A 26,510-nucleotide genomic window follows, 5' to 3' on the forward strand; every position below is an offset into this window, starting at 1 on the left:
CATTACAAATAAATAGTCATCCATATTTTATAATTTATCACAAGATGCGTTAGTTTTATTAAACCCCTTTTACATTATTTGTTTAAAAATTAGGTTTTTCATTTTTAAATCAACGTTTTTTTATACAAAACAAATAAAAAGTATTCATAAGGCAATCAGATATTTGCTATCATAAATAATTATCCTAATCAACATTTTCACTGTTCTTTACTCAATACAGAAATCGCTAATATTAGGTGAATTACAAATTTGCTAGCATTTCTAATAATAGCAAAGATATATCTGTCTCTGGGACTTTTAACATTCACCTTCGCGTACAAGATCATCGCACTGAAGACTGTAAACATTAATAGATACATAAATTTAAAATTAGTGTGCAAATATTAAACTCATGACCAATTGCATATACATACATACATATCTAAAAGCATGTTGGGCTCTTGCCTAAAGACCTTCTGAATAATGCTGTTCAGTGCAACAGTTGTACGAATTTGTCAATGTCAATAATGTAAACATAGGCGAATTGATTCTACTATAAATTGGCTAACACTACTAACGATCGAGTGACGACATTGTCGCAAAAATGCATATGCATAGGCAAAAAAGTGGAATGAAAGCTAAAAGCAAAATGTATAAGCTTTGCTCATATAAGGAATGCAATAAGAATGGCATACGAATAATTATTGCGAAATTGAAGTGGTAGTGGGGGTTGTGGTAGAGGTGTTTGCATCTACTTACATAATAGAATGCTTCAATTTCGACTTCAATTTGATTTTTGTTTTCATTGTAGAAATCGAAACTGTTTCTGCGCTGAGTAGCATCATCATTGCGTTTTGCATTGACGGTATCCTGTTCTTCCTGCTTCTTTTTCTTTAGAAATTCGTCACGATTGAATAGCAACTCAGGCTCGAATGCATACTCGCGAATGTATTCATCATCGCTATCTTGTTCGGTTTTAAACATGTAGCAAACGAAAATGGTAATTCCTTAATATTTATTTTTATATGTCTATAATCTAACAATTACGAGGGATATCAGGATTTTATAAGCACACTTTTCTTTTTTAATAAACGCTCGTAATTATTTACATTTGACACTATTTTTTAATTTAATAATGACAATATTCTCTTACACACTACCGCACTGCTACCGCATACTTCCATTTGAATTGCACATTTTGTATGCTAAGTTGGCAAAATTATTCAATTATTTTCTGCACTTTAACTTTGATTTATTTATTGCATTGCTGTTAGGTTTTGCCTAAAATTATCTATCGAAAGATATTATAGCACTGTCAGCTTATTTCTTGTACTTGAATGAGGCTACAGCTTCTGCCAACGCAGGTGCTCTTATTTTCATAAAATACTTGTGGCATTTTTAAAGCTAATAAATTCGCTTTTAGTTCGATTGGTGACTTAAGGTTCACAAAAGAATTTCACATATGTATTTATTTAATAAAATATTTTTAATAATTTATTTTAGAATAATATAATAATAAATTATTTTAATAATGTATTATAAAAAATAGCATTCGAAGTTCAAATAAATCATGTATATTAATTTTTCTTTCGTGGCCCTGGTTGCAACATAACTGCGTAAACACTTTTAAATTTTCTAATATATAATTAACAACTATATATTTTAATTATTTTTTTTTTTAACAATTTTTAAGCAACACTTTATTGCCCTTTATCACGATTTTTAGTCTAATTATAGTTAAGCAAAATATTTTTTTTAATAATTTTAAATTTTATATTTATATTTAAACATATTAATTTATAATTCTATTTCTTAAGAGCATTTGTGAAAAGATTTTTTGAAATATTTTGCGAGCGGACTAATATTTGCGAAAACTTTTTTTAAACTAAACGGAAAAGCTTTTAAAATTAAAAACAATTATTGAAAATTCTATAAGTTCGTGTGCTGCAAACGAAAAATTGTTAAGGTGACCAAACGATTGCATTTACAGGTTGGTTAAGGGATGATAACCAGCAACAATAATTAAACTTGTCTTTATTCGAATTAACAACTTTTGAAATGTTTCAATGTTGTCCAATAGCTAAGTGCTGAAAAGAAACGTACCCATCGTAATATAAATTTCCAATCTAAACAAGTTAGTTAAGTTAATCAATCTAACCTAAGTTCATTATTATTTTCAGTATTAGAAGGATGATCCCAAAATAATATTACATTCTCTGCGACTTTCCGGCTCTGATATCAGCCAGAAGAAAATTACTAGGCGCGGAGTTTCTCTCAACGCCAGATGTTAGGATATTTTTAGCAGATAACATTTTGGATTTTATTCGACATATGGGATGTGTTCTGACTATGGTGTGTAAAAAATGATTATCGTCCTAGTGTTCCATTTCACTGGAAGCAACAAACCCATATATATTTTCTACTCTATGTACAATATATTAGTTTACTTTCAATGTATCAATAAATATAACATATAAATAACATATAACATCACTAAAATTTTGGGTGATAACTTTTGAATTAAGGTTATATGCAGATTATATGCTTCTTTATGTGTTTTATATAACATAGCTGTGATATATAACTTAAATAAATTCTTTGAACTCTTTATAAATATTATAATTACAAATAATAATTAAAATTCACCGGAACTTTAAAAGCTCTTTTGTACGGTACAAAATTTGCTAATCGAACGATAGACATTTTATAGGTTTTAAAAACCAGTACATTATCTTTTATAAAATATTTCTAAAATATTATTAGTTAAGATAATATAAATTTAATAATTTAATAGTTATCTTAATAGTAAAAGTAAGTATTAGTGATGAAAGTGATAGTGAGGCCGATAGATCGAACGATAGACATTTTATAGGTTTTAAAAACCAGTACATTATCTTTTATAAAATATTTCTAAAATATTATTAGTTAAGATAATATAAATTTAATAATTTAATAGTTATCTTAATAGTAAAAGTAAGTATTAGTGATGAAAGTGATAGTGAGGCTTTGATTTGGGTACCAGTACACTAATACAGAAATTTAATAATACTAATTTATTTATTTATTAAAGATTTCAAGAAAACACCATAATATTTTTTTTTCCTCTATCGCCCTGGAAACATTAACCCATTTCGGACCATCGTATACACGTGTATATACGTGTGGTACACCACACGGCTAGCTTTGAATATTTTTTAATATTCAAAGAATATTTTATCTCTTTGAGGTGAATATAAAGTGAGAGTAATCTTTCAAATAAATATTAAACTCTTATCATTTACTTAAACTTGTTCTATTTTACTATTTACTATGAAAATTTCACTGTAAAATTCCAAGTCGGAAATTTCATTGTACTTAATGGGTTAATGTACCATCCACATAAACTATTAATTAATTCAAAGAGTGTTATTTTTAGTATTACCATTTATATTGAATTTATGGATTATATGAGATCATAATTAACTTTTTGCATATTTGTACTGATTTATAAGTGCTAAAATTCAAATAACTTTCGTTCAATTACATTGCAGTATTATAGTTTTATTTTTAAAAGCGATCACTATCTTTAACTAAGCATTTCCATTTTACACAATTAACTGACAATTCCCCCCAAAGAAATATTCATGTACTTACAATATTATAACTAATTGGTCACCCTAAATTTTGCCGCCCTAAACCTTCCACGGAAATATATTTTCTTTTTAAATAAACAAGCAAGCATTAAAACACTTTTCATTATAATCTGATTATAAATAAAAAACATTAAAAATATATTAAAAAAAAAAATGTGTGCTCTTCTGTTTCAATTACCTTTTGCTTAATGGTGAATATTATTTTAAGCAACACAAATACATATCTAGAAAAAAACAAAGATGCAAAACAAAAAAAGAAAATCAAAACACACAAATAACTAGTAATGATGAAAATGCAATAAAAATTAAAAAATTAAATTTGAAATATTAAATTTTTAGAACGAAACACGAGGCAAATCAAAGAGTCTGTGGGGCGCCAACGTTACCGTCAGCATATTTAGCATATATTTCTTTTCTATTCTGTTGGTAGTCAAAAGAACTAGCAGGGGCACGCATACGAGAACCATTATTTCATAAAAATTGATAATTGATGGATATATTGATGGACTATGAATAAAAAAAAATCGAATTTGAAAGACGAAAAGGTTGATTAATTTGTTTAAAGTAAACTAATTTTAAAAAAGTGCTTGGTTTTCTTTTTTTAAATAATCTTTTCTAAATTATTTTTAAATTAAGAATTGATACGAAACAGCTTTTTTGATCAATTTAGACAGCATAATTTGCGATTTTACTTAAAAATATTATTTTAATATTTAATATTTTATAATTGTTACATTCAGAACACAGAATATATAAATTCGAATTTATTGCTTTTCTAGAAAATTGTGAGACGTTGACTATTTGTTGAAGAAATACCGTTCGAACTAAATAATTATCAACTATAAAAGTAATGAAATCAGAATTAATATGTATGTATATATATATTAGATATCTTAATTACGATATCTCAATTTATACGGATGGATCGAAATTGAACTGCGAGGTAGGAGCAGGAATTTTCACACCATCTGCAGACATAAACAATTCCCTTAGGCCACCTAATAAGGCTACGGTTTTTCAGACTGAAATTATAGCGGCAATAAAAGCCTTTGAATCCTTCAACACAAAATCAAAGATAGTAAAAGAATGTAGAGAGGTTCTGACAGTTTAGCCTACTCTGATGCTACCCCTGCATGCCACCTTATCAGTACCGGTTTATGTCACCCTACTTTCTCCGGATTGTTACTAAATAATAGAAGGTACTTAAGTCATGTGTAACTTTCCGGTTAACATGGCCCACCAATAATTAAACTAGATCTTGGATTCCTCAAAAGTTCGTGTCAATACTGCAAGTGTTACTACAATTCTTTCTGGTCATTGGTGCAGAGAAACTGTGTGAAGAAATCGGTTTTTAGGAAGGTATTTCTTTGACAGCTTATCAGACTATGCAACGGTAAAGACGAAAGACCCACTAAGTTGTCTTAATTCGACGAGATGGATTTAGTCTATATTCTTTTATCTGAAGGATTCTTGCGAGGATATGGTAGCAAAATGGCGGAAAACCGCTAATTAAAGTATTTGGAAGTACTTATCTGATGACCTGTCACTGCAACCAACCAATCATATATTAGAAATACACTTAGTGCTTAAAACAACTATAAAAAACAACAAAATAATTATAGATGACTTAAAGTAATTACTTACTTAATATTTAATCAAGGGACCAATTAATATTAAATCTAAAATGATCAGAATGCATTTACTTATAAAAAACACTGTAAATAATGTGAATAGAAAATATTGATTTGCTTTGCCTTGTTGTTGAGTAACGTGTATTTTACCTACTTCTCTGAAAGATCGCGCTAAACCATTTTAATCTTATGTTTCAAGAACTTAAGCTTATCTAAGTAAAATTCACGTTTTTATTTTTTCTAATAAAATCTTCTGAACCCATGAAGATTAAAAATCATGAAGCTTGATGCCTACTCAAAGCGAAATTTATTATAAAAATATCCATTTTATCCATCCCGAAAGTAAAAGTAAATGAAACGCACTTCTACTTTAGATTTAACATTGATTTCTAGTTTGAAATACAACATTATTCAAATCTTCTCCACTAAATATTTTACAATTTTGAATCTTTTTTAGATAATTTTCACAGCAACCGCACGTGACTGGTAAATAAAGTTTCCACAACCTCACTAAAAAAGAAGTTCATTGATAATTCGTTGTATTTTAATGACTTATTCAGGTCATTAATCACACATTCGGAAAAATTTCGCGATCAACCAAACCAAAATAGGATCTTTTGTGGACTTCTGGCCTCGTGCTGTTAAACCACATATCGTCTACATCCATATCTTCATTTATGTGGCAATAGTGATCAGAAATTTACGACAATTTTGTTTCGTTAACTATCCACCTAGTAAAAATTGACCGTAATTGTTCGCGCACCTAATCAACACATGTTATATGCATTGCATGCTCTCTATATTTTAAAAATATAAACAAACCTTAAACTAAACATACAATGCCTTGAATGACAGCATTGTTCGACATATATTACCAAATCAGTGCTGCCGAATCAAAGCCATGACTTAGGTAACCTTTATAACGTTAAATTACTATCCACCAATAAAAATCGGTAGAGTATTGTACATTTGTACAGAATTGTACTTTTTTTACTTCCCATGGTCTACAGGGAAGTAAAAACCTATCAACGTTATGTTAATAGCCCTAAATCAAAATATATAATATATTCAATTAGAAATTTTACATTTATAAAATTATTTTACAAATAAAATAATCTTACTTAAGCTGTCAAGAAATTCCTAATGAGAAGCTATATTTTTTAGCTGAAAAAATGCTTGTCAACTTTGCGATTACAAACCCTGTAAACTGAGAAATTATCCGCAGATTTGCAGATTTCGAAATAGTTCAGGTTCATCAATTGAAATACACAATTTATGTACAATGCCTGAAAAAACTACATTAGTGTAGTAAAGGAGAAAAGAGAAGAAATAGTGTGGTTTCAGGAAAAAAATAAGAACGATTTGATTAAATACTAACCACTTCAAATAAAGATTTTATGTATGAAAAATTGTGAATGCACAGAACGATCTTTTATAATGATTTGAACGGCGTTCTGAGTTCATGAACATCAACTCAAATAGATAAATATTTGAGCACTTAAAATATTAACTGATAGATTACAGAATCGAGAAGATAAGTTGATTAAAACTTTACTATATGGTTACTATTAATTAAATCTTTTTTGCAAAAGTGAGGTATAAAGTACTTGGATAGCATAAATGATTTATATAAAATCATTACGCTAGAGATATTTCAATAGAAATATTTCAATCGATACTTCAATCGAAGAATGTTCCTTTAAAAACAGTTCCATTATATAATGTGTTATATTTAATGATAATGTTATGTTTGTTTGTTCTTAGTTATACTCTTTATAAAACTACATTAATAGTAGCCCACATAACACAATTATTCTAAACTTTAAATAAAATCCATGAAAAGTGACTATTAAACCGATTGTTCAAGAACATAAATTAGTAACGTAAATAATTAGAAGAGGTTATTATTTTACTGAAATTCCGCTCATGATTTTTTTTCCGGTGTTTTGTAGTTTTCGTTTATTATGATCTTTAAAAAGAATATTATTAAGATTTGTGTTAATGGAAACGCACTGATCTTGTGATAAATTGATAGCCGTTAAGAGAAAGTGACTATATCTAATAATTACAAATAATTATGAAATCATTTTAATACACATTTTCACACGAATGAAATAAATAATTTTCAGTCATTTAATTTAAAGAACATGTCTACTTTGAAGTAATTAAATTGTTAAAAAAATGTTAATATTAATATATATAAAAATTAATCAGCTTACAAGTGTGTCAATATATCCGAATGGATCATCCTCATCAGAGGATGAATCTGAGTCGCGACCGTTATCTGCTGGCGGAGGACAAGGATAAAATGCTTGTGATTTAATTTTTGGATGTCGTTGAGTGTGCCGCAATTCCTCCTCCATCGAAGTAGTACTGCTACGACGTTGACGGAAATCGCGAATGAATTTCTCAAAATCAGCCCATTCTGAGTCGACCATCTCAACATTTTCCTCCCCAAATTCTTCATCATGAATTATACGTTCGCCGTATTTGCGATCTCTTTCACGTTCACGGTTATTAGAACGTTCTCGACTATTGAAATGTACCATATTGTAAACTTTATTTACACTTTATCAATTTAAAACTACTTATTGATTTTTGTTTATGAAAAATATGTTTTATAATATCAATAAAAAATTATTTCTATAAATTTTTAGCGCAATTAGGCATCACTAAGGTATCAGTAATAGATTCCATATATGAGTGAATTGATTACGTACGGCGCGTTTTAGAGTATCAATTAGGTTCATCCGTTTTTTAAACAAAAATAACAATTTTGAGCCCAATTTAAATTTAATTAGTAGAACTGCATTTATTTTTAGTTGAAACTTTATTTCACTATAGTAAATATCTATGCAACTATTACACTTGAAATAATTGAATTTTATTGTATTATAGTATTTTTCAAATTAGTTTCCAATTTCACTGCTGAGACTTAAATTACTGACTAGGAGTATTTATTTTTAAATGCCAATTTCCGGTATTTTTCTTTAAAATTATTAAAACATTTTTACTCAGTCTCTCAAAAATATTTCTGAATTATTTGCATAAATCTTATATGTAACTAAAAGTTTTCAACTGCTCAACGTTTTATGCTCAACTAAAATACGACCAGTTGAATTCCAATTTAGAGATTGATATTTCTTAAAGTTCAGCAAAGACCAAAGCTTAAGCCATGCTCTAGTTTAAAAATTCAACTCATTTCAATTGGATATAATCAGATAATATTATGCACGCTACCGCCGGCTTCAAATTAATTTTAAACAAATTAAAATTAAATTAACTTCGTACTATTTGTGATCTAATCGTTAATTATAAATTCAACAAGTATGTGTACTTTTCTTCTTAAATAGCTTATAAAGGATGAGATATGTGACTTTATTTGGTTCTTTTTTGATATAGATATGATTTAGAATAATTTCGTTTAGTAGTGCCCCAACAGTTCGGAGTCTTACTAAACATCTTTCTATGATTGAGTGTATATTAAGGTATATATTTGTATACCATTTCACATTAAATTCATTATTCGTCTTTATTAAATTGAACAATTTAAACTTATAACGCCTGCGACTACAAAGAAACGAAATTTACACTACAAAAAATTATTGTGGAAGAAAAACTCAGAGAAATAGTTTAATAATGAATAAAAATATACTCTAACAGAAATTTGATTAAAAGATTTTCGCATACACATTTTATTTATAAATTTGTACCTCGAATGGAATTAGCAAATTCTCAACATAAATAATTAATAATTAAATCATGCTTAGAACATGTTGCACTGTATTTCTATATATATAGGAATATCCATATTAATCGTAAATCGAGTTAATATTAATTTCAGTCTACTCACGCAAACTAGACTAGATTTCTAGTTTTTGAAATTGTTAAAATATACTCGTATACATTATAACAGACAAAAATCGGAAAAATACATGGTATGAAAAAATGCTAACTAGTTGCACTAAAAAACGGATATGAATATGAGAAAAACATTCTTTTGAAAATCTTTATTTAAATATTTTCAATGTTAAAAAGGTTTAAATAATTAAAATACACATAACTGAAAGTGATTATCTGCCTTTACTTATATTAATAGTTTTGTTAGATTACACTTAAGCATATAAGACCATCTAAAGTCCATTTCAAAGATATTCGCACTCATATCATTTATATTGAAATAGCCTTTTAATAAAAATAACGATAACATTTCCAAATGCAATATAAACTCACATTATTCAAAATGAAATATTGAAATTAAAAATCAAATAAACCTTTAAGCTTATAAAATTTTATGAATCTATAAATCATTTTGTATTATTAAATTTTATTACTATTAATAAAAAAACGTCTATAGAAAGTCAATCTCATATTAAGATTTTGTAGCTTATATTTAATCAATTTCTTTAATACATATAATAAAATTTTAAAATTTATTTAATTATATTATATGAGGTCATAAAAATTTCTGATCACATGATAAACAAATACCAATTATATCCTTTTTAATAGAACATCTTTAGTAGCATATAGATAAGTTGTTTAAAAAAAGGTATATATCATAAATTTATTATGAACATTATCTGTCTTATTATCAATTTTCATTGTTTATTTTATAAGAGCCTTTTACATTTGCATACAAAAGCGGATATAAAGCCTTCTATCCGTCTTCTACACCGGCTAGGCTTTGGCAGGTTTCACTATAAAGCCATTTTTCTTACATCGCTTCTTACTTTTGTAATGTCTTAATTATTCTATCCACCTATATTATATGGCTTTGGTATTGACTACGATTCGTGTGCGTTTTGATAATTTAGGTAGGTATGGTAGTATTATCCATTGTATTACCGAATAATAAAAAACTCAAGGATTAGAATCACTTAGAACCTTTAGCAAAGCTTATAATGCTATTCATTCAAAGGAACAGCACTAAAAAAACGGAAGAACAATTTTATAATTAAATGTAAATGTACATATAAGTAAACATCTATTTAAATACATATTTAAAATGATAAAATAATTTTATTAAAATTAAATAATAATAATTGTCAAGGTCGACAATCTTTTCAGTTGATTTTATTTGTAATATTAAAGGCTGAATACTTTCTGACTTTCTCGTCGTGTATACACCACGCAATAGATAACTGATAAGAATTAGAGAAGTTTATATACCAGTGTTGGGTTTATGTTAAAACTTTCACATTTCTGATATATATATGTACGAGTATATTATATTTACACAAATTATCATATAAGATTCTCCATCAGACATTCCATTCAATTTTTAGAGAATCCACTTTGTTTAAATTTTATTTCACTTTTTATTTAAATAATTCGATAAGAATAAATTTACTTTAAATAAAGATATTATTTAAAGGATAAATTCCTCCATTTTCAATTATCACTAAGCAATATATTATTTCTATATGTAACATATATCCTTGAAAAACGTGGACATTTTGTTTATTACGAACCTTGTACTGTGCCATAAATAGTTATTTTCCAATTTTGAAAAACTTTTGTGACTTAAAAATAAAATTATTTTTAAGATTTGCTTTAATTGCTTTAAGTATTTCAAAAAAAAAATATTGCATTAATACATTTTGCGGATCCTTTTGTCTGTTTAACACGTTTCACAAAACATTTTTAAAATTGTAAAATCGCAGCATCGTAGCTAAAGTCAGAGAACCTTCGATGTTATGCGAGATAAAACCGATAATCAAAGAAAAAAAATTTAAGAACAATAAAAAAAATAATTATTAAGCACAAAAGCAGCTCAAATTTAATTAAAAATTTATAATTTTGTTGTTTTAATTTTATATTTGATATACAAATATTGAGTTTTGGAGCGGCACTATTAGCTAAAAAGCCGCAACCGTAAAACTTGTGTAAATAAGAGATTTGCACTTTTTCTAGACAGAGTCATATGAGTAGACGCCCTAATTGGTAAAAAATATAAATATAATTGGTAAAAATATAGTTATGTTTACTTATATTAAATATTTAGTTATATGATTAATCATTAAAAACAAATAAGCAAATTAATTTAAAATATGTAAATAACAATTGTAGCAGGTAGTTACATTTAATCTGTTAATAATTATACAAAGTGTAGAAACCTCTTTTACGTAATGTGATAAAATTATATGTGTTAAAAAAAATAAAATAATCATTTCTTTTATTTAACTTAAAGTACACCCATACCTCGGTTAACGGCCTTAACTAGTTCCAAAAAAATTGGCCGTAAAACGAAATACTCGTACTTAAAATAATTAAACTGCTTCCAAAAGAAAAAAAACCTATATATAACGACTTCAAAAAAAAAGAAAAAAATTTATATTTATCACTAAATCTGATATATATTTATTTACTGATATATATATTTTTAAGAACTTCATGATTAATTAAGAAACAAATGTGATGTTAGCCGTTTGACTTTTTTTTGCTCTATTTGAACTTTTTAAAATGATTACATAGCTACATTAACTTCTTTGGAGACGCCCGAGTTTTGCTAGGGAAGTAAATTTGCAATTTTAAAGTCACTGAGGACTTAATCGATTTTATCGAAACAGAATTTCAGAATTTAGTATGTTAATTTAACACTATTATCTGATATGATTGCCTTTTCCTCATCGAAGTCTTCTGAATCATCTAGCTTCAGCAGTTTTTCCTTCGTAAGCAGTTTTCTGTCATTTATTTAAGGTTGGCTAATGTCATCTATGTTATAATATAATCAGCAAAACCAGCCTCTAGCGTCGTTTTAACAACATCATCATTTATATATTGACGACGCATTCTGAGCATAAAGAATTGCAAAATTTGTTAAGATATAACATTTGTATTTCCTTTTATGTTTAGATCTATGTTTACTATGGCATTTTTAATTTTGTGGCTTTTCCAGAAACCTTTTTGGCACCTTCAATTATCTGTTACTTTTATGAACATTCGAAAAGTTTTTGTAGAAAATGGATTATAAAAGTGTATATAGCACCTTGATTCATTGGCTGCAGTAAAGCCATAGTATATTTCGGCAAAAACTGCACTTTGATTTTTTAGAGAAATTGGGTGTCATGGCGAATTGTCTGAAAGGAGTAGAGCTTTATAAGATAAATTGTTCTTCTCTAAATATGTTTTACCTTCTGGTAGAAATACTCGTAAAACTATGCGACATCTCCAACTGCAAAATTTTTATTTGAAATCTGACAATATAATTTTATAAGTAATATTTTCATTTTTTTAATGAAAATAGTAAATTTTGTCAAGACAAGCAAATCATATATTTTTAACACAATTCGACGAATACTTACTTTACAGATGACTTTGACCTTTATTGAAAATTATTTGGCTTTGTACAAATATTATTACCATTATAAATAATTTAATTTTACTTTAAAAATAAACAAATCGGTTTAATTTTATCTATAAAAAAATCTATAGACAATTAATGATGAGTTAATTAGCAATTGAACTTAAAGTGGGCTCTTCAAAATTATAACAACCGCTACTAAAATTTTATCTCAAAATAGGTTATCAACACTAAACTTATCAAGTGGAAATTCAAAATTTAAATATTATATTAAATGGTAAGTAAATATGTGTATAAAATTACTAATTATTACAATTATTAGTAGAACTACTTAACGTTTCATATATACTGTAAAGTTAAAAAAAAAAACTGTTAATGTTATGTGAATCACTGTTATCAAAAACATAGAAATATTTCTATGTTTTTGCTGTTATATTATAGTTTTGAATTTTAAGATTTTTCTTCTTCTTCAAAAAATTGTCTGTTGTTTTCCCCCTCAAAAAATAGTTTTTAAAAAGTTTTAAAAAACTTATTTCCTGTGTCCGCATATCAATTTTCAATTATTGTTTATTTCTTATGTAAAAGAAGAATTACAAAGTCATTATTTATAATTAATTATTTATTTAAGTTTAAATTGTGACGCAACCGGGCTACCCAAATCCAATCTGTGCTGTTCTTATCTTAGTAGTTAGTCCTAACAACATGTTTGTTTTAAAAATGGTATATAAATGTTCCGTTATTAATTTAAAACAATGCCGTACATATAATCTATATCGGGCATCAATAGGAATATCGGTATACCTATCTCATGACTATTATAATTAGATTAGACAGAATATTAGTAATCTTCAAAAAATATAAACAACATACAGTCTTGTAGAAAATTGAAATTCTGAAATATATATGATATATGTAAGCTTGTTTAAAAATAATATATTCCATTATAAAATAACTACAATTATTCACATTTAGCTATATTCGAAAGTAAACATAACATTCTAATAATAATTATTAATAGATATATCATCTATCATATATCTTTTTCGAAAAATACATTTGCCATTAAAAGAAAAGCCATTCAAAAAAAATTGTGCCGTCGTTCTGAGGATCATTAATTTAGACACATTAATTGTTCATAAGCGAGAAGAGATAATAGCCACTCGGAAATTCAATACACTATTCGAAGAGAAGAAATAATAGCACAGAAATTGGACCTATAAATCCCGAAAATATAGTGAAAAAGATGAGAGCGAAAGGAGGACCTAGAAAGGAGAAGCAGAAACTAGAATAATAAATAGTGCAGACAGTGGAGGTCTGAACGCAGATCGAAAATCAGAAAATGTGGCTTGAAATGCCAACATAAAAAAGACCCTCCTTGAAGTAATGCGAAAGCCGTTCCGAAGGGGAATAAGTCTCGCCGAGGAGAGGGTGTTTTAGTCCGTATACTGCATAATAATGTTAGGAATTCGGTCACACTATTCCGACGACGGTCGAGTTGACTGTCCTCACCACAAAAAAAAAAAATTGTTCATAAGCGAAGGATTCACTTTAAAAAGTTTTCTTCAAATAAAAAAATTGTTTTTTTTGTCCCTCAAAGAACGTTTTAAACAGATGTTAAAACTTCGTGTTGTATTACATAATATGCAAAACAACAATGAAAATATTTACAAAACTTGCTACTAACAATACTTACTAATAAAACTAATTATATTAAATTTTAAACTCAAATGATATATCGTTCGTCACTTGAAATGATTTCCTATTTACTAATATATCCATTAATTAGTTGACATAACCATTTGTCAACTAATGTCATTAATTATCAGTTTGATTAATAAATATTCTAATAAGAATGCATGACTGTTTCGATCATATGAGATACAATAACAAAATATAATGAAAAATAGCCTGGCACTGACAGTCCAAACAAATAACCTATATACGGACTATAAATCGAATATTTCCTAACACCACTGATGATGAGTACTTGGCAATACTCGAAACAGCGTTGTATGGTTAGTCTAATTTCAATAAATTAAATAAAATTTTTGTCTTTGTCTTTTCTTTGCTCTTCAAATCCGTCTAATAATAAAAAATAGTTTAATTACCATTTCGAAGTGAATATGGATTTAAAGGATAAATTGTTAAACGTATAAATAATTTTTATTATATAGTAAATGATTTAAGGTATATATACCTTTTATGTATTTGTGGGCTGCATGTATAAACTCATCCTAATATTTAACATCCGATGAATGACTTGTATTTATTTAACTGTACAAACTCCAAAGCCGCCATTGGCAAGTAATACTTTTTAATGGTGTTAATGTGAGATATTACATTTTAATTAAATATTTTGTGCGATTTTTTACATTTTCTGTTCTTACTAAAGGTTAATATACAATACTAACTACTTAGTATGTGTCTAATATTTTCGCGTTTACGTATATACATATAAGACATACCTACTCGATAATTTTGAAAATATGAATTGAAATTTTTCTGTAGCTGTAAGGTTCACCTAAAAACCGAAACGAGTTTAGAGTTCAGACTAAAAACATGAATAAGCAGTTGACCAACCGTCCAATATTAGGTCTGCAAGTTACGTATCACTTAAAATTTTATTAATTAAAAATTAACACTGAAATTTATATAAATGATAACTAAAACCAGGTGTGGAATGTGAAAAGATTTGATGTGAATTGTTGTGAATTAATTAATGCAAAAAAAATTAGTATTAATTTATTATTTAATAAATTAATGAAAACATATGTTTTTGTCACGTGCGATATGTGGGAAAGTATAGAAAAACCAAGTTAAAATCTGAATTGAAGGAATCATGTGATAAATCAATATAATACGAATAATTAATTTAAACATATCTATACACGGGAAGTTCGAAAAGTATTACAAGTAACTACAACTAAAATGACGTTTGTCTGAAACATTTTTTATTTGTTTCTTCAGCAATATAATCTCCTTTTAACTAGATACACTTTTATTAACAATGCTTCTTTAAACCCTTCTAAATAGTTCAACGCATCAAGGTGCCAAATATTCAATTGAAATAGGTATCGCCTCTTTATTCAACAGGGACCAGATCTGACAACTGATAGGGGTAGTCGTACAAGTTGGATCATAGTTTTAGAAATGAGATAATAGATGTAATAGATCAGAGTGTATCATTATCTTTTATAATAATAATAATACCCACGACAAGTACCGAATTGTGGGTATTTGTGCACTGTTTTGTCGAAATAATCTATTAGTTAAGTATTGTTACATAGTAAACTCCAGTTGCTGTGTGTTTGGAGGTAGAAATCAACAATTCGCTTTTTCTAAACCAGAAAACAGACGTAATAATTTTCCAAACAAACTACACAACTTTACATATGATGACAGAGAATGCCAACGAACTCCATAAAATTTGGATTTATTCTGTAAATATTTAATATTTTTTAAGTACAAAAATTTAATCATATCTTTTATGTTTTTTCACAATCCCTTTAAATCATACGATGAAAACAATTATTAAAAATAATTTATATGGTAAATTCGCTAATAATTTTCAAAAATGATTTGAAGAGCTATGGGGAGAAAGATGATAAAATCAAAAAACTATTTTCATTTTGAGGAATCTAGTATACGTGATAACGCAAAACTTTTCAAGCCCTCTCTGTATGTCATATACAGATGACATTATCAATTAGGAAATTAGATAAAAAACGCAATTTAAGGAAAGGCCTGTTAAATACTATAACAATTCCATACCATAAACTTTAATTGCTACAAATAGTGTATTGAATTCCCGAGTGACTGTAAACTTCCTGAACACCCAATCAATATCTGATAACTATTCCATTATACTATAATATGACGTGGCCGATCGGAGATTGTAAATGTGTGCGATTTTAAACTATAAGCACAATATATACCACAAGTGGTATCGATTATACATTATCATCATCATTATTCTTGGTGTGATAGTCTATGTAGGAACTGGGCCTGTCTTACAACACCCTTCAATTATTCTCTGTTCGTTGCTTTCTGTTTCCAGTTTATTCATCTCCTCTAGATAATTATGGACCCTGTCTTTCCATCGTTATCTTGGCCTTCCTTTTATTCTAGTGCTTTTGATATCATTCTGGAATATCTTATGTTGCACTATTGTTTCCAGCATTCTTATAACGTGATCGAGCCACCTTAGACGCACGCTGTTTTTTGATGAACTTGCTGATTTAATCGGAACCTATACAAAATGATGGAGTGCACCGCAAAATAAACAACCACGAGCTAAAACGACTAGTTTAACATCATTAAACATCAAAATCTATCCACAAGATGATGATCGTTTTTATTAACAGTTGGTGTGATAACTACAAAGTCGAGTTTTTCATTATTCAATCAAAATCTGTTACCTATTTAACCAAAAGGTAATACCAACACAAAAACGAATATTAATTAAATTACTAATAATACTAATAATAATTACTTGTTTTCATAAGATGGAGAAGATGTGTGTAACGCAGTGAACCAACTATTTCGCAACTATTACGAGTCAAATCGATCTTAGAATGTCTCTCCGCTTTTCTCTCTGAGTTTCTATCTGTTTTTGTGTGCCTGATATCACACAGGTACACGTACAGTACAGTACATACTTTGCTGTTTTATTTAGTTCGCTCACGAATTAGTTCACTGACAGACCTTATTCCATAGAGCTGCTCAATTATTTCAACAATTTAGTTCTTCATAGTTGACTAATTTTAGATGCAAAGTGTGAAGTTTAGTAAGATAATAGTATGCAGTTTGTTTAACTTTAGTAGGCATTCTAAATTTAGTATAGGCGTTTTGATTTTGTATAGAATCGTAATTATCTTATTGCATTATGCAATCAAACTAGTTCATAGGAATACTTTAAGCGATGTTGTTTAAAAAGGTTCTAAAACAAAACTTCAGTTTTTTTTTTTATATTATTTGGTAACTACTTCTTCGAATACATAAAAAATCCTAAAATAACGTCCAAGTTTGCCGAGGAAGCGTGTTTTGAGTTACAAAGAGAGATCTACAATACGTTAGCAAACTACAAAATATTTACTGTTCCACGCTGTTATTCTTCAATTTTTGCAGTGACATACAATATACATACATATATGTATATATGTATATAGATAGATATATACACATATGTACACATCTACTAGTATTTTTTATACTCGCTGTAACTACTTAACATGCGTGACTCGCATATTCGCATGTGGAGAAGAAGGCTAAGAAAGTCTGTGTACTCAGCATTTAGCGAATGTGAAAGCGTGGCAAGGCTTCATTTTATTTACCAATTTTATTTATAACGTAAACTTAATAAACATAAATGATCAAAGACGAATTTTTAAAATCAAATTTATTATGAATAATGCTAATCACACATGTATTTAGTATATGGGTTCAGTGAAAATTGAACATTTATTTATTAATGATATCTATGGTAGATACTTTAAGGAAATTCCGTAGATAAGTTAAGCATCTAAACTACTATGTTAAATAAATCAATTAATCAAAAAATACACCAATCCATCATCAGTACACAATTTAGTTGATAAAATTACTCAACAATTAATTTATTTTATATTAAGTCACAAGTTCACTTTTTAAAGCTAAAAACAAAACTCAATTTATAAATTATAAATTTTACAAATTTCAAAAAATGAAATTGAAAATTTTTTGCCTAATTTTTTACAAAGAATATTTGTTAAGGTTCAATGAACCTAAAATGATCAGAAATATATATACATATATATATATATATATATATGCATGCAAAAAAAAAACACAAATGCCGATCTTTCCTGCAGCAGCTTAATTAAAATCCCTTAAAATGATATTGCAAATCTTATATAAAAAACCAGAAATTGTGTCTACATGTGAATTAAAGAATTCGGCTTTGTTAATAATATAATTCACTTCGTGACGTCAAAAGACACTTAGTAGTGAGAGGCAAACAAAAAAGTTTACGAGATATAAAAAAAACCAGCATCAAAAAAAACCATAATCTTCATTTTATCATATTTAATTATTCCACACAAATAGATTTTGAATTACAAGTAGTTATACATTATAGTAATATTTTTTAATATATATATGTGTTGTTTTATATATATTAACATATATATGTAGATATAAAGATATGTACTTAAAAAAGTTTTATTGATTATTTAAAAACCTCATTTTGGGGTTCCCCAAACTTGGTCAAAAAAAAAAAATTGTTTAAATCATTTAAGTGTATTATTAGTGTATAATTAATTTGTCGCGAATGATCTTTATTTGTGTATCTGTTTAGATATTTTGCATAAACATATATATATTTTTACACATAATATACTATAGATAAAAATACTGGCCAATTTAAATACTCGTATCGTAAAAGAAAAGATTGCAACATTTTATACAAGATGCAATATTCTACAAATCTCAATCAAACTGCACCAACGTACTCGTGTATAAAAAGTATTCTTGTATATATTATAATTCTAAAGTTTTGAAATTGAATCTTAAAATAATGGTAAGTAATCCACCGATCATATGATCTGATATTATAATATGGGTTTAAAATTATTCTACTGTCTTAAATAGTTAGAATTCTCGCATTCATTCATGTCTGCATAATCTGACTTAGGTATATATTTTAATAAAATCTAGTAAGTTTCTTGCATTAGACATTTTTATGATATGGCGACTTCTATTCAAAATATTTCGATTTACATTATAAATATATATGTATATAAGTCTTAAACACGACAAATATAAATTTATTCGTCATAAATTTATGTAAGTACATATATGCCAAAAGTTGTATATTGACAAGCCTATACCCTAGTCAAGCATACGTACATATATGTATCGTCTTTCTTGATTCGCATTTAAATTTAAATACTTATTAAAAAAATGGCATTTGTTTAGGTAGTCAAACCAGTCTTGATCAGACTAATATATCCAATAAAATATTACTCTCATTCGATTCAAACATTACTACTGTTACCACGAAACTCGTTGTTCTAATCGTGTTAACTACATTTATTATACAAGTCTGGAAAGATTATAGAAAATTCATCTGATTTATAAATGATTGATTCTTTATTATTGTCGATTAGGGATTGTTTGAACAAAAGAAACGCTTTACGTTGATTTTTTATTTTCAATTTATTTTTTATAATTTATATATATAAATATATATAAATATTATCAACTTTTTTAACTTTATTTGACTTCTTCCAATATTTATATAGATATGTCCCGTTCTGCTTTTTCTCTGTTAAAAAAATACGCATTAATGGATTTTAAAAATCAATAACAAAACAATTTGACTTAGTAGAGACTTAAGCTCTAGACACATTTTCCTATCCGATAATTAATCCCCGACTATAACTGGAGGAGGACACTGAAACAAGTGTACGCAAGCATAACCTTGGTTTTCGCAGAAGTATAAATGAGAATCCTTATAATCTGATTATATTCTAACATATCTAAGAAATATGGCGAAGAATATTTTATAATTAATCAAGGTTTTTAAAAGCCAGAAACCATTGATCTTGATAGGATTGTTAAAACAGAATCCTATTGCAATTGCTGGTGATAATCACTTTGTTATCAGCACTGTGTAATGTATTTTTTATAAATTCAAGGTGACCAAGTGTCACAATTATATCATAGAATAGTTCGAATAATGAATATGTAAAAATATAGGATTACTTTAAACTGTAAGTGTAATACAACTAAAAGCATAGAATAGTTTCGCATGATAAATTATAAATAACCACTAAGCATTATAAAATATTTTGGGCGATATTCCAATTCAACCAGAGATATTCTTCTCTTCTTTTTCTTTATCAAACTCCACTAACACTCCATGTATGTATTTATTAGCTTCAGCAGAACTACGTTGTTAAAATATTTTTAGTATAATAACAATGACATCTGTATGGACATGTTATTTAAATTATTTGAAAAATATAACATATGTATATATCATGATTTTTGGTTGAAACTTAAGTCCATTGAACAGAGAAACAACATAAAACAAGCAGTTTTTGTATATTCAAAAGTAGAACTTACCAGTGTATGATGATAGCCCAAGCCATCTTCTTCGTTGCCACATTCAACATCTAGACCATGATTATTTGTATGTCGAAAATTGAATAGTGAAGAGGCATTTGAATGCGTCCGTATAGGCTGCACTTTGACTGTGTTCGGAGCTACCAGTAGAGATTCCATAGCTGCAGACCCGTTTTTTAACTTCATTTTGTTGATTAACTTTGATTTATTTGAATTGTCTTTGATTTTGTATTTTATTGTATTTGTTTATTTTAATATATATGTATTATATATAGAGATATTTACACAGTTCACTTCCTTTAATTTTAATTAAATTTTAATGCATTATTGTTATATTAAATGAGCGCAAACAAATTCGATTCACAATTAATTAAGTTAGCTATTTGAATGGACGCGCTTTAAATGCGTTGATTATATAAAAACTAATAAGAAAATTGTGGCGTTGACTGTCGTTTTGTCGTCTTCTCGTCTTGTCGTCTTTTCGTCTGTAACAAGATATTAATATAGAACACCAATGAAGAGAGTTTATTGACGACAGCGCGGTTTTGATGATGATAAGTAACTGAATGAGATACTAACTTTCACAAGAAAATTAAAGTTAAACAGTATGTCGCTTTGTGTTGTGAGTGTTATTATCAGTTACATTGAAGTCACTCCTCCAAATCGAGCGAGACGTTGGAAGAGAGGAAGTTGAGCTTGTCAGAAAATGGAGTAGTGAAATGCAATCAGTGCAATAATAAAAACTTACAAAAGTCGCGAAGTAATCGCATTGAGCATAAGTAGATATTACAAAAATTTTAAACTCGATTTTAAGTACTCAAATGCAAAAAACAAAAAAAAATTTAATTACATAGCAAAAATATTGGATGAGGTTTATTAAGATTCTTGTGCACTTCCAGCAATTTGAAGCGTTGCAGCGTGCTCGTGACTCGCATCTGTTACAGGAGCAAATTTGTATCTTCTTCGAACAGTTAAATATGGCTGGTATTTTGCAATTTTATTTTTCGTAAATATTCGGTATACATATAAGAATAGTTTGCTTTAGTTTGCATTCAGTCTCAGTTTACTTAAATACCTGTTTGCGAGGTAATGGTTTTCATTCGCAATTCGCGTATATCACAGTTTCATTATCTTTCAGGGTATCTTTACGACGGATAGTTGACACATTTTAACGTGCGTATATATATATCAATACACCAACTTTCACAAATAGAAAATAAGATTAATTGCCACTATTTATATGCACTAACATATATATATGAATATATAAATATATAACATATGTAAATGCAATTAGTATATTTATTTTCCACAATGTCGATTTTACTTAATTTTATATATTTATTTTATAAGATTTTTTTTGCTAATTAAGTTTAACTTCACAGCCACGTTTCAGCACATCCTTATGTAATAGAAGTCTAAAATGAATTTACTGGTTAACTGAAAAAAATAATAAACAAAAGTGTTGTTAATAAAATTATCACACGCGGGCTGCATAACTTAAAAATATTTTTGCAACATTGCGTTTTTCTTAACCTTGTATGCAAACATTAATTTAATTACTAAATTATATATTAAAATTTACATTGTTAAATATAAAACTGTATGAATACATATTTGCCAACACAACATCAACACTTTAGTTATCACTAAAGTAATCTCCCTTGAACTCGAAATATCCAGATATGCATTAGATTAAAACAATGCTCATCGCCAAAAAAAAAAGAATTTTTACAAATAAACATAAGTAGCTTTGCACTGGAGATTGTTATGAGAGTATTAAAAGAGTATAATACTATACATTCCCCTTCCGTATATATCAATAGATGGCCGATAGAATCGCTGTCATATACTTAAGGATCATCAAAGTCAAAAATTTGACAAGAACTCTTAACAATTGCAATTCAACAATTCATAATGGTTCGCTAAATTGTCGTGCCAATCGTTCCACTAACCACTTCCGTCCGAGTTTTCCCCTATACAGGGGTTGTGAAACGAAATAGTTGAGTTGAATTGATTAGTGTGTATCAGAGCAGCCCCAATGATAATAGGATTGAATATAGGTATGTTATATACGAGTATAATGCTGACTTAGAGACCTAAGTGCTGTAAGATTCTTATATCGATAAAAATCTACTACTTATTCTATTCCAGAAAGTTTAAATTCAGTAAAACACCAGCATGTGGAATTTCCTAAATTCGTTATTATTTTTTATACTTTAAACTTGAAAAATTAATTAACAGCAGTTTTTTCCTATAGTTTGTTTTTTTTTTTTTTTTGTGTTTTAGTAAATTATGTAACCCACAGCACAGCATTTCGAAAGATAAAAATGAATATCGTAATTATCAATAACTACTGTGTTAAATCACACCACGACATATCCCTTCGCACTGTAATTACCATTCATAAAATATTTAACTATTAAACTTCTAATGACTGTTAAAAAAATTGTTCAAAGTAAAAAATTTATTGCTCCTAGAATATACATATTCAGTGTTGGGAGTGGGGAAACCTTATATGGCGATAAACTCACGTTATCACTTTCTGCATAGTTGTTCACAATCCACGTTGAAGTTTCCAGTTATATTCCAATGTTATGTTTGATTTCAAATACATCGTGGACCATTCTATGTTTTAGAGGATGGTTACAAAATTTTTCAACGAATACTTGTATAATTCATTCTTCTGATTTACTAATTGCTTGCGTAAATGTGCGTAAAGTAGGGTATCTGTCAACAAATGTAAGTGTGACGTTTCGCTTCGTATTCCTTTTTCATTAGAGATATTGTAACCAAGCATTCTCTATCCATAATGCTAACAGAAGCGAAAGCCATTTTATTTCTATAGAAGAATATTCTACTTTTCAATAACATGAACTATTTAAATAGTTTATAGAATTATCTGTAGGTTTTAATCGTGGTATAGCTATTAATTTAACATGTAATTGTGGTTGAGTATCATAACCAAAACTACCTTTTATAGGATGAATTCTTCCATATGATACAATAGTTCTTGCATATACGTCATTTATATTATTTATAACAATTGGAACAGTTGCTGTTTTTCTTTATCCAATATCTCTAAGAATAGGCTTATTACCCGCTTCAAAAAATTTTAATGGATATTTATATTATAAATATAATATTGTAAATATATATTTAATAATATTCTGTTAACATTTAACAGACCGTGTTCAGCTTCATGTGTTCTGACTCTGCAATTCTTAATGCGGAACCAACACTCATTGCACCTACGAATAAAGAATTAGACGAGATTGCTCTCGTCTCTTAGCAAATATTTTCGCACCAGAACATCAGAACACCAGAACACCAGATAAAACAAGAATTATAACACTCTCTGGATAGATAAGAATAGCACTTTCAAATACAAAATATTTGTGCCAACAAGAAATCAGAATGGAGCTGTATGATCATTGTGCGAGCTACAGAATATAATTTTGTACGTACATGTGTACAAGTAAATATGTTTGTCTAATTAGCAAACACCGCCATACAGACATACAGTGTGTATGTCACACTGCAACCGTACAGCGCTGTGGGCATCGTGTAGCACTTTCGCAGCAGCTGATCTCGTTTTATGTTAACTAGTCTTTTATGGGAGCAAAAACGTTGCTTAAGCGAGCTGTAAACAAACAAAGTAAACTGCTGTAAACGTTTTTACTGCTGTTGTAGTTTTTGTTTTCTAGTTAATTTGTGTATATTTATTTTTTCTTATCACTGCTGGCATTCCCGCTTGGATTATGTCGTCTGAAAAAATTATTTATTGAAAGCATAAAAAACTGTTGAAATATTGAATATTTTCGCTGAATTTTGATTATTTAACGAATGTAAAAGTTATATTATGCGCCGCTATTGTATATGTATGTTTTATATATTTTTATATATTTTTATGATTTGTATTAAATATTACTATTATATTTCATTGAATTTGATTTTAATAAGGAAAGTATTTTTGTTTGAAAAATATTTTTATTTAAATTTTCAACTATTAAAAATTTATTTTTTTATCTATTTAAGTACAATTCGTACACAAGTTTTTCTTTTTTCTGTTTTTTCTAAGTAGTTTGAAACAAAACTGCAAATTTACAAAAGTCAGATAAGAGATACGCACACCTGTAACTGCTAGAGAAGCGATGGCAACTGGTGTTTGCAACTCAAGTCACATAGCAGAACAGACCGACAAAGCTTAGCTTCGATACTGACTTCGACTTTGACTTCGACTTCGACTTCAACCGCTTTACACAGTTTCCGAAAACAAAATGAATATCTGAGATACTCGTTTAGTATTTTCGCTGTTAGTTGTTTCGTGAAGTCCCACCAAAGCCTTTGTATGAATTTATTTGCTTCTGTTCACTGTGTTTCACTTGATCTCATGTCATTAAATGCGATAATTGCACACGACGACAGCGATTATTATATTCCGATTGAAGTACACACATTTAAATAAATACGAATCTATTAGTATGTTTATTTAATAATTTAATAGTTCATATGCAATACAAATAATAAAGTAACCAATAATAAAGTGATTACTTTAAAACATTTATACAAATCGTATACCCAGCAAGTGTACGCTCAGCATGATCAATTACAGATAATATCTTTTACAAAAGTTATAGGTAAGCAGAGTCTCTTTTTAGAATAGTGAAAGGTTATCAAAGAAATTAAAATTTCAAAACATAGTACTTTCTGTGAACAAAAAAATCTCCAATAATACAAATCTTCTGACAATTCGAAGTTCGAAGTTGTGAAAGACTTTGTTATTTAGGACCCAGTTTAAACACCAAAAGTGACGTCAGCTTAGAGATTTAACGAAGAATCGTTCTTGCCAACTGTCGACAAATGAAAATTACGCTCTTCAAATCTCTTAGCATGTCTGCCCTGTTGTATGGTGCAGAAGCTTGGACAATTACTAACAGTGATGAGAAGGCGTTAGGAGTATTCGAGAGAAAAATTCTTCAGAAGATCTATGATTCCTTACGCGTTGACGGCACGAACCGATTTAGATGGAACGATGATCTATACCTTGACATTGACATAGTTAATCGTGCGAATGAAAGGAAGTGCTCCGGCTAGAAAGGTTTGTGATTCGGTACCCGCAAGTGGAAAACTCGGTAGAGGAGGTCCGCAACTTGTATACATTATATATATATATAATTCTAACGTACAATGTTGTGAATATGCCTATGCAGCATATTCCCATCATTGACTTTAGCCATATCCAAAGAGCCAGACTGCTGCAATATGAAGCTTCATATTAGTGAGATAATAAAGTGTGTGCAAATGCTGGCGATTCACGTCTGTAATACTAAGTTTTAAATACTAAGTATTTCATTTCAATTTTTTTATTAAATTCATCACATCATAACGATGATTTTGAATGGTTTATACCCTCTAAATTATACATGTATATGGCTATGTATTATTAACGCATCATGACGTGATTGAATGGTAAACAAAAGTATAATGCATCAGAAAGATCTCGCTGAAGTAGATTTCTGGCTATGGGTATACTTCTTATCCTTCAAATTAACATAACTCAGCTTTATATGCTGAGTTTTTAATCATCAAAATTTTAGAATTGTTCGGATAATTTCTCTGCGCACCATTTCATTTATATATGTATATATAGAGTATTTCATGTCAAAGTGCGTTAACTTCGGAAGGATTTTTCTTGAAATAAAAAGATCAGTTTCATGAAATAAAAAATCATTTTTTTCGTAAAATAGTATCTAGGAAAAATTTTATTCTATCAAATAAACTTAAACTTTATGCCTAACATCTGTGTTTTCTGTAAGAATTTGCCTTTAAATCATGCCCAATTTTTCTGTAATT

General features: G+C 28.1%; 1 protein-coding gene across 1 annotated transcript in view; it reads right to left on the reverse strand.

The window, feature by feature from the left end:
* LOC119677332 (chloride channel protein 2-like) overlaps positions 1-24,925 on the reverse strand; it is a gene marked incomplete in the record, with an annotated part of 57,952 nt that extends 33,027 nt beyond the window's left edge. Inside the window, 2 exon segments of the mRNA XM_038088632.1 lie at positions 20,655-22,094; positions 24,787-24,925. Coding sequence (XP_037944560.1) covers positions 20,655-20,840 — 186 coding nt within the window.
* Between the last annotated feature and the right edge of the window lie 1,585 nt (positions 24,926-26,510).

This window comes from Teleopsis dalmanni, chromosome 2, assembly GCF_002237135.1.
Source record: "Teleopsis dalmanni isolate 2A chromosome 2, ASM223713v2, whole genome shotgun sequence".
In the NCBI taxonomy this organism is placed as follows: Eukaryota; Metazoa; Arthropoda; class Insecta; order Diptera; family Diopsidae; genus Teleopsis; species Teleopsis dalmanni.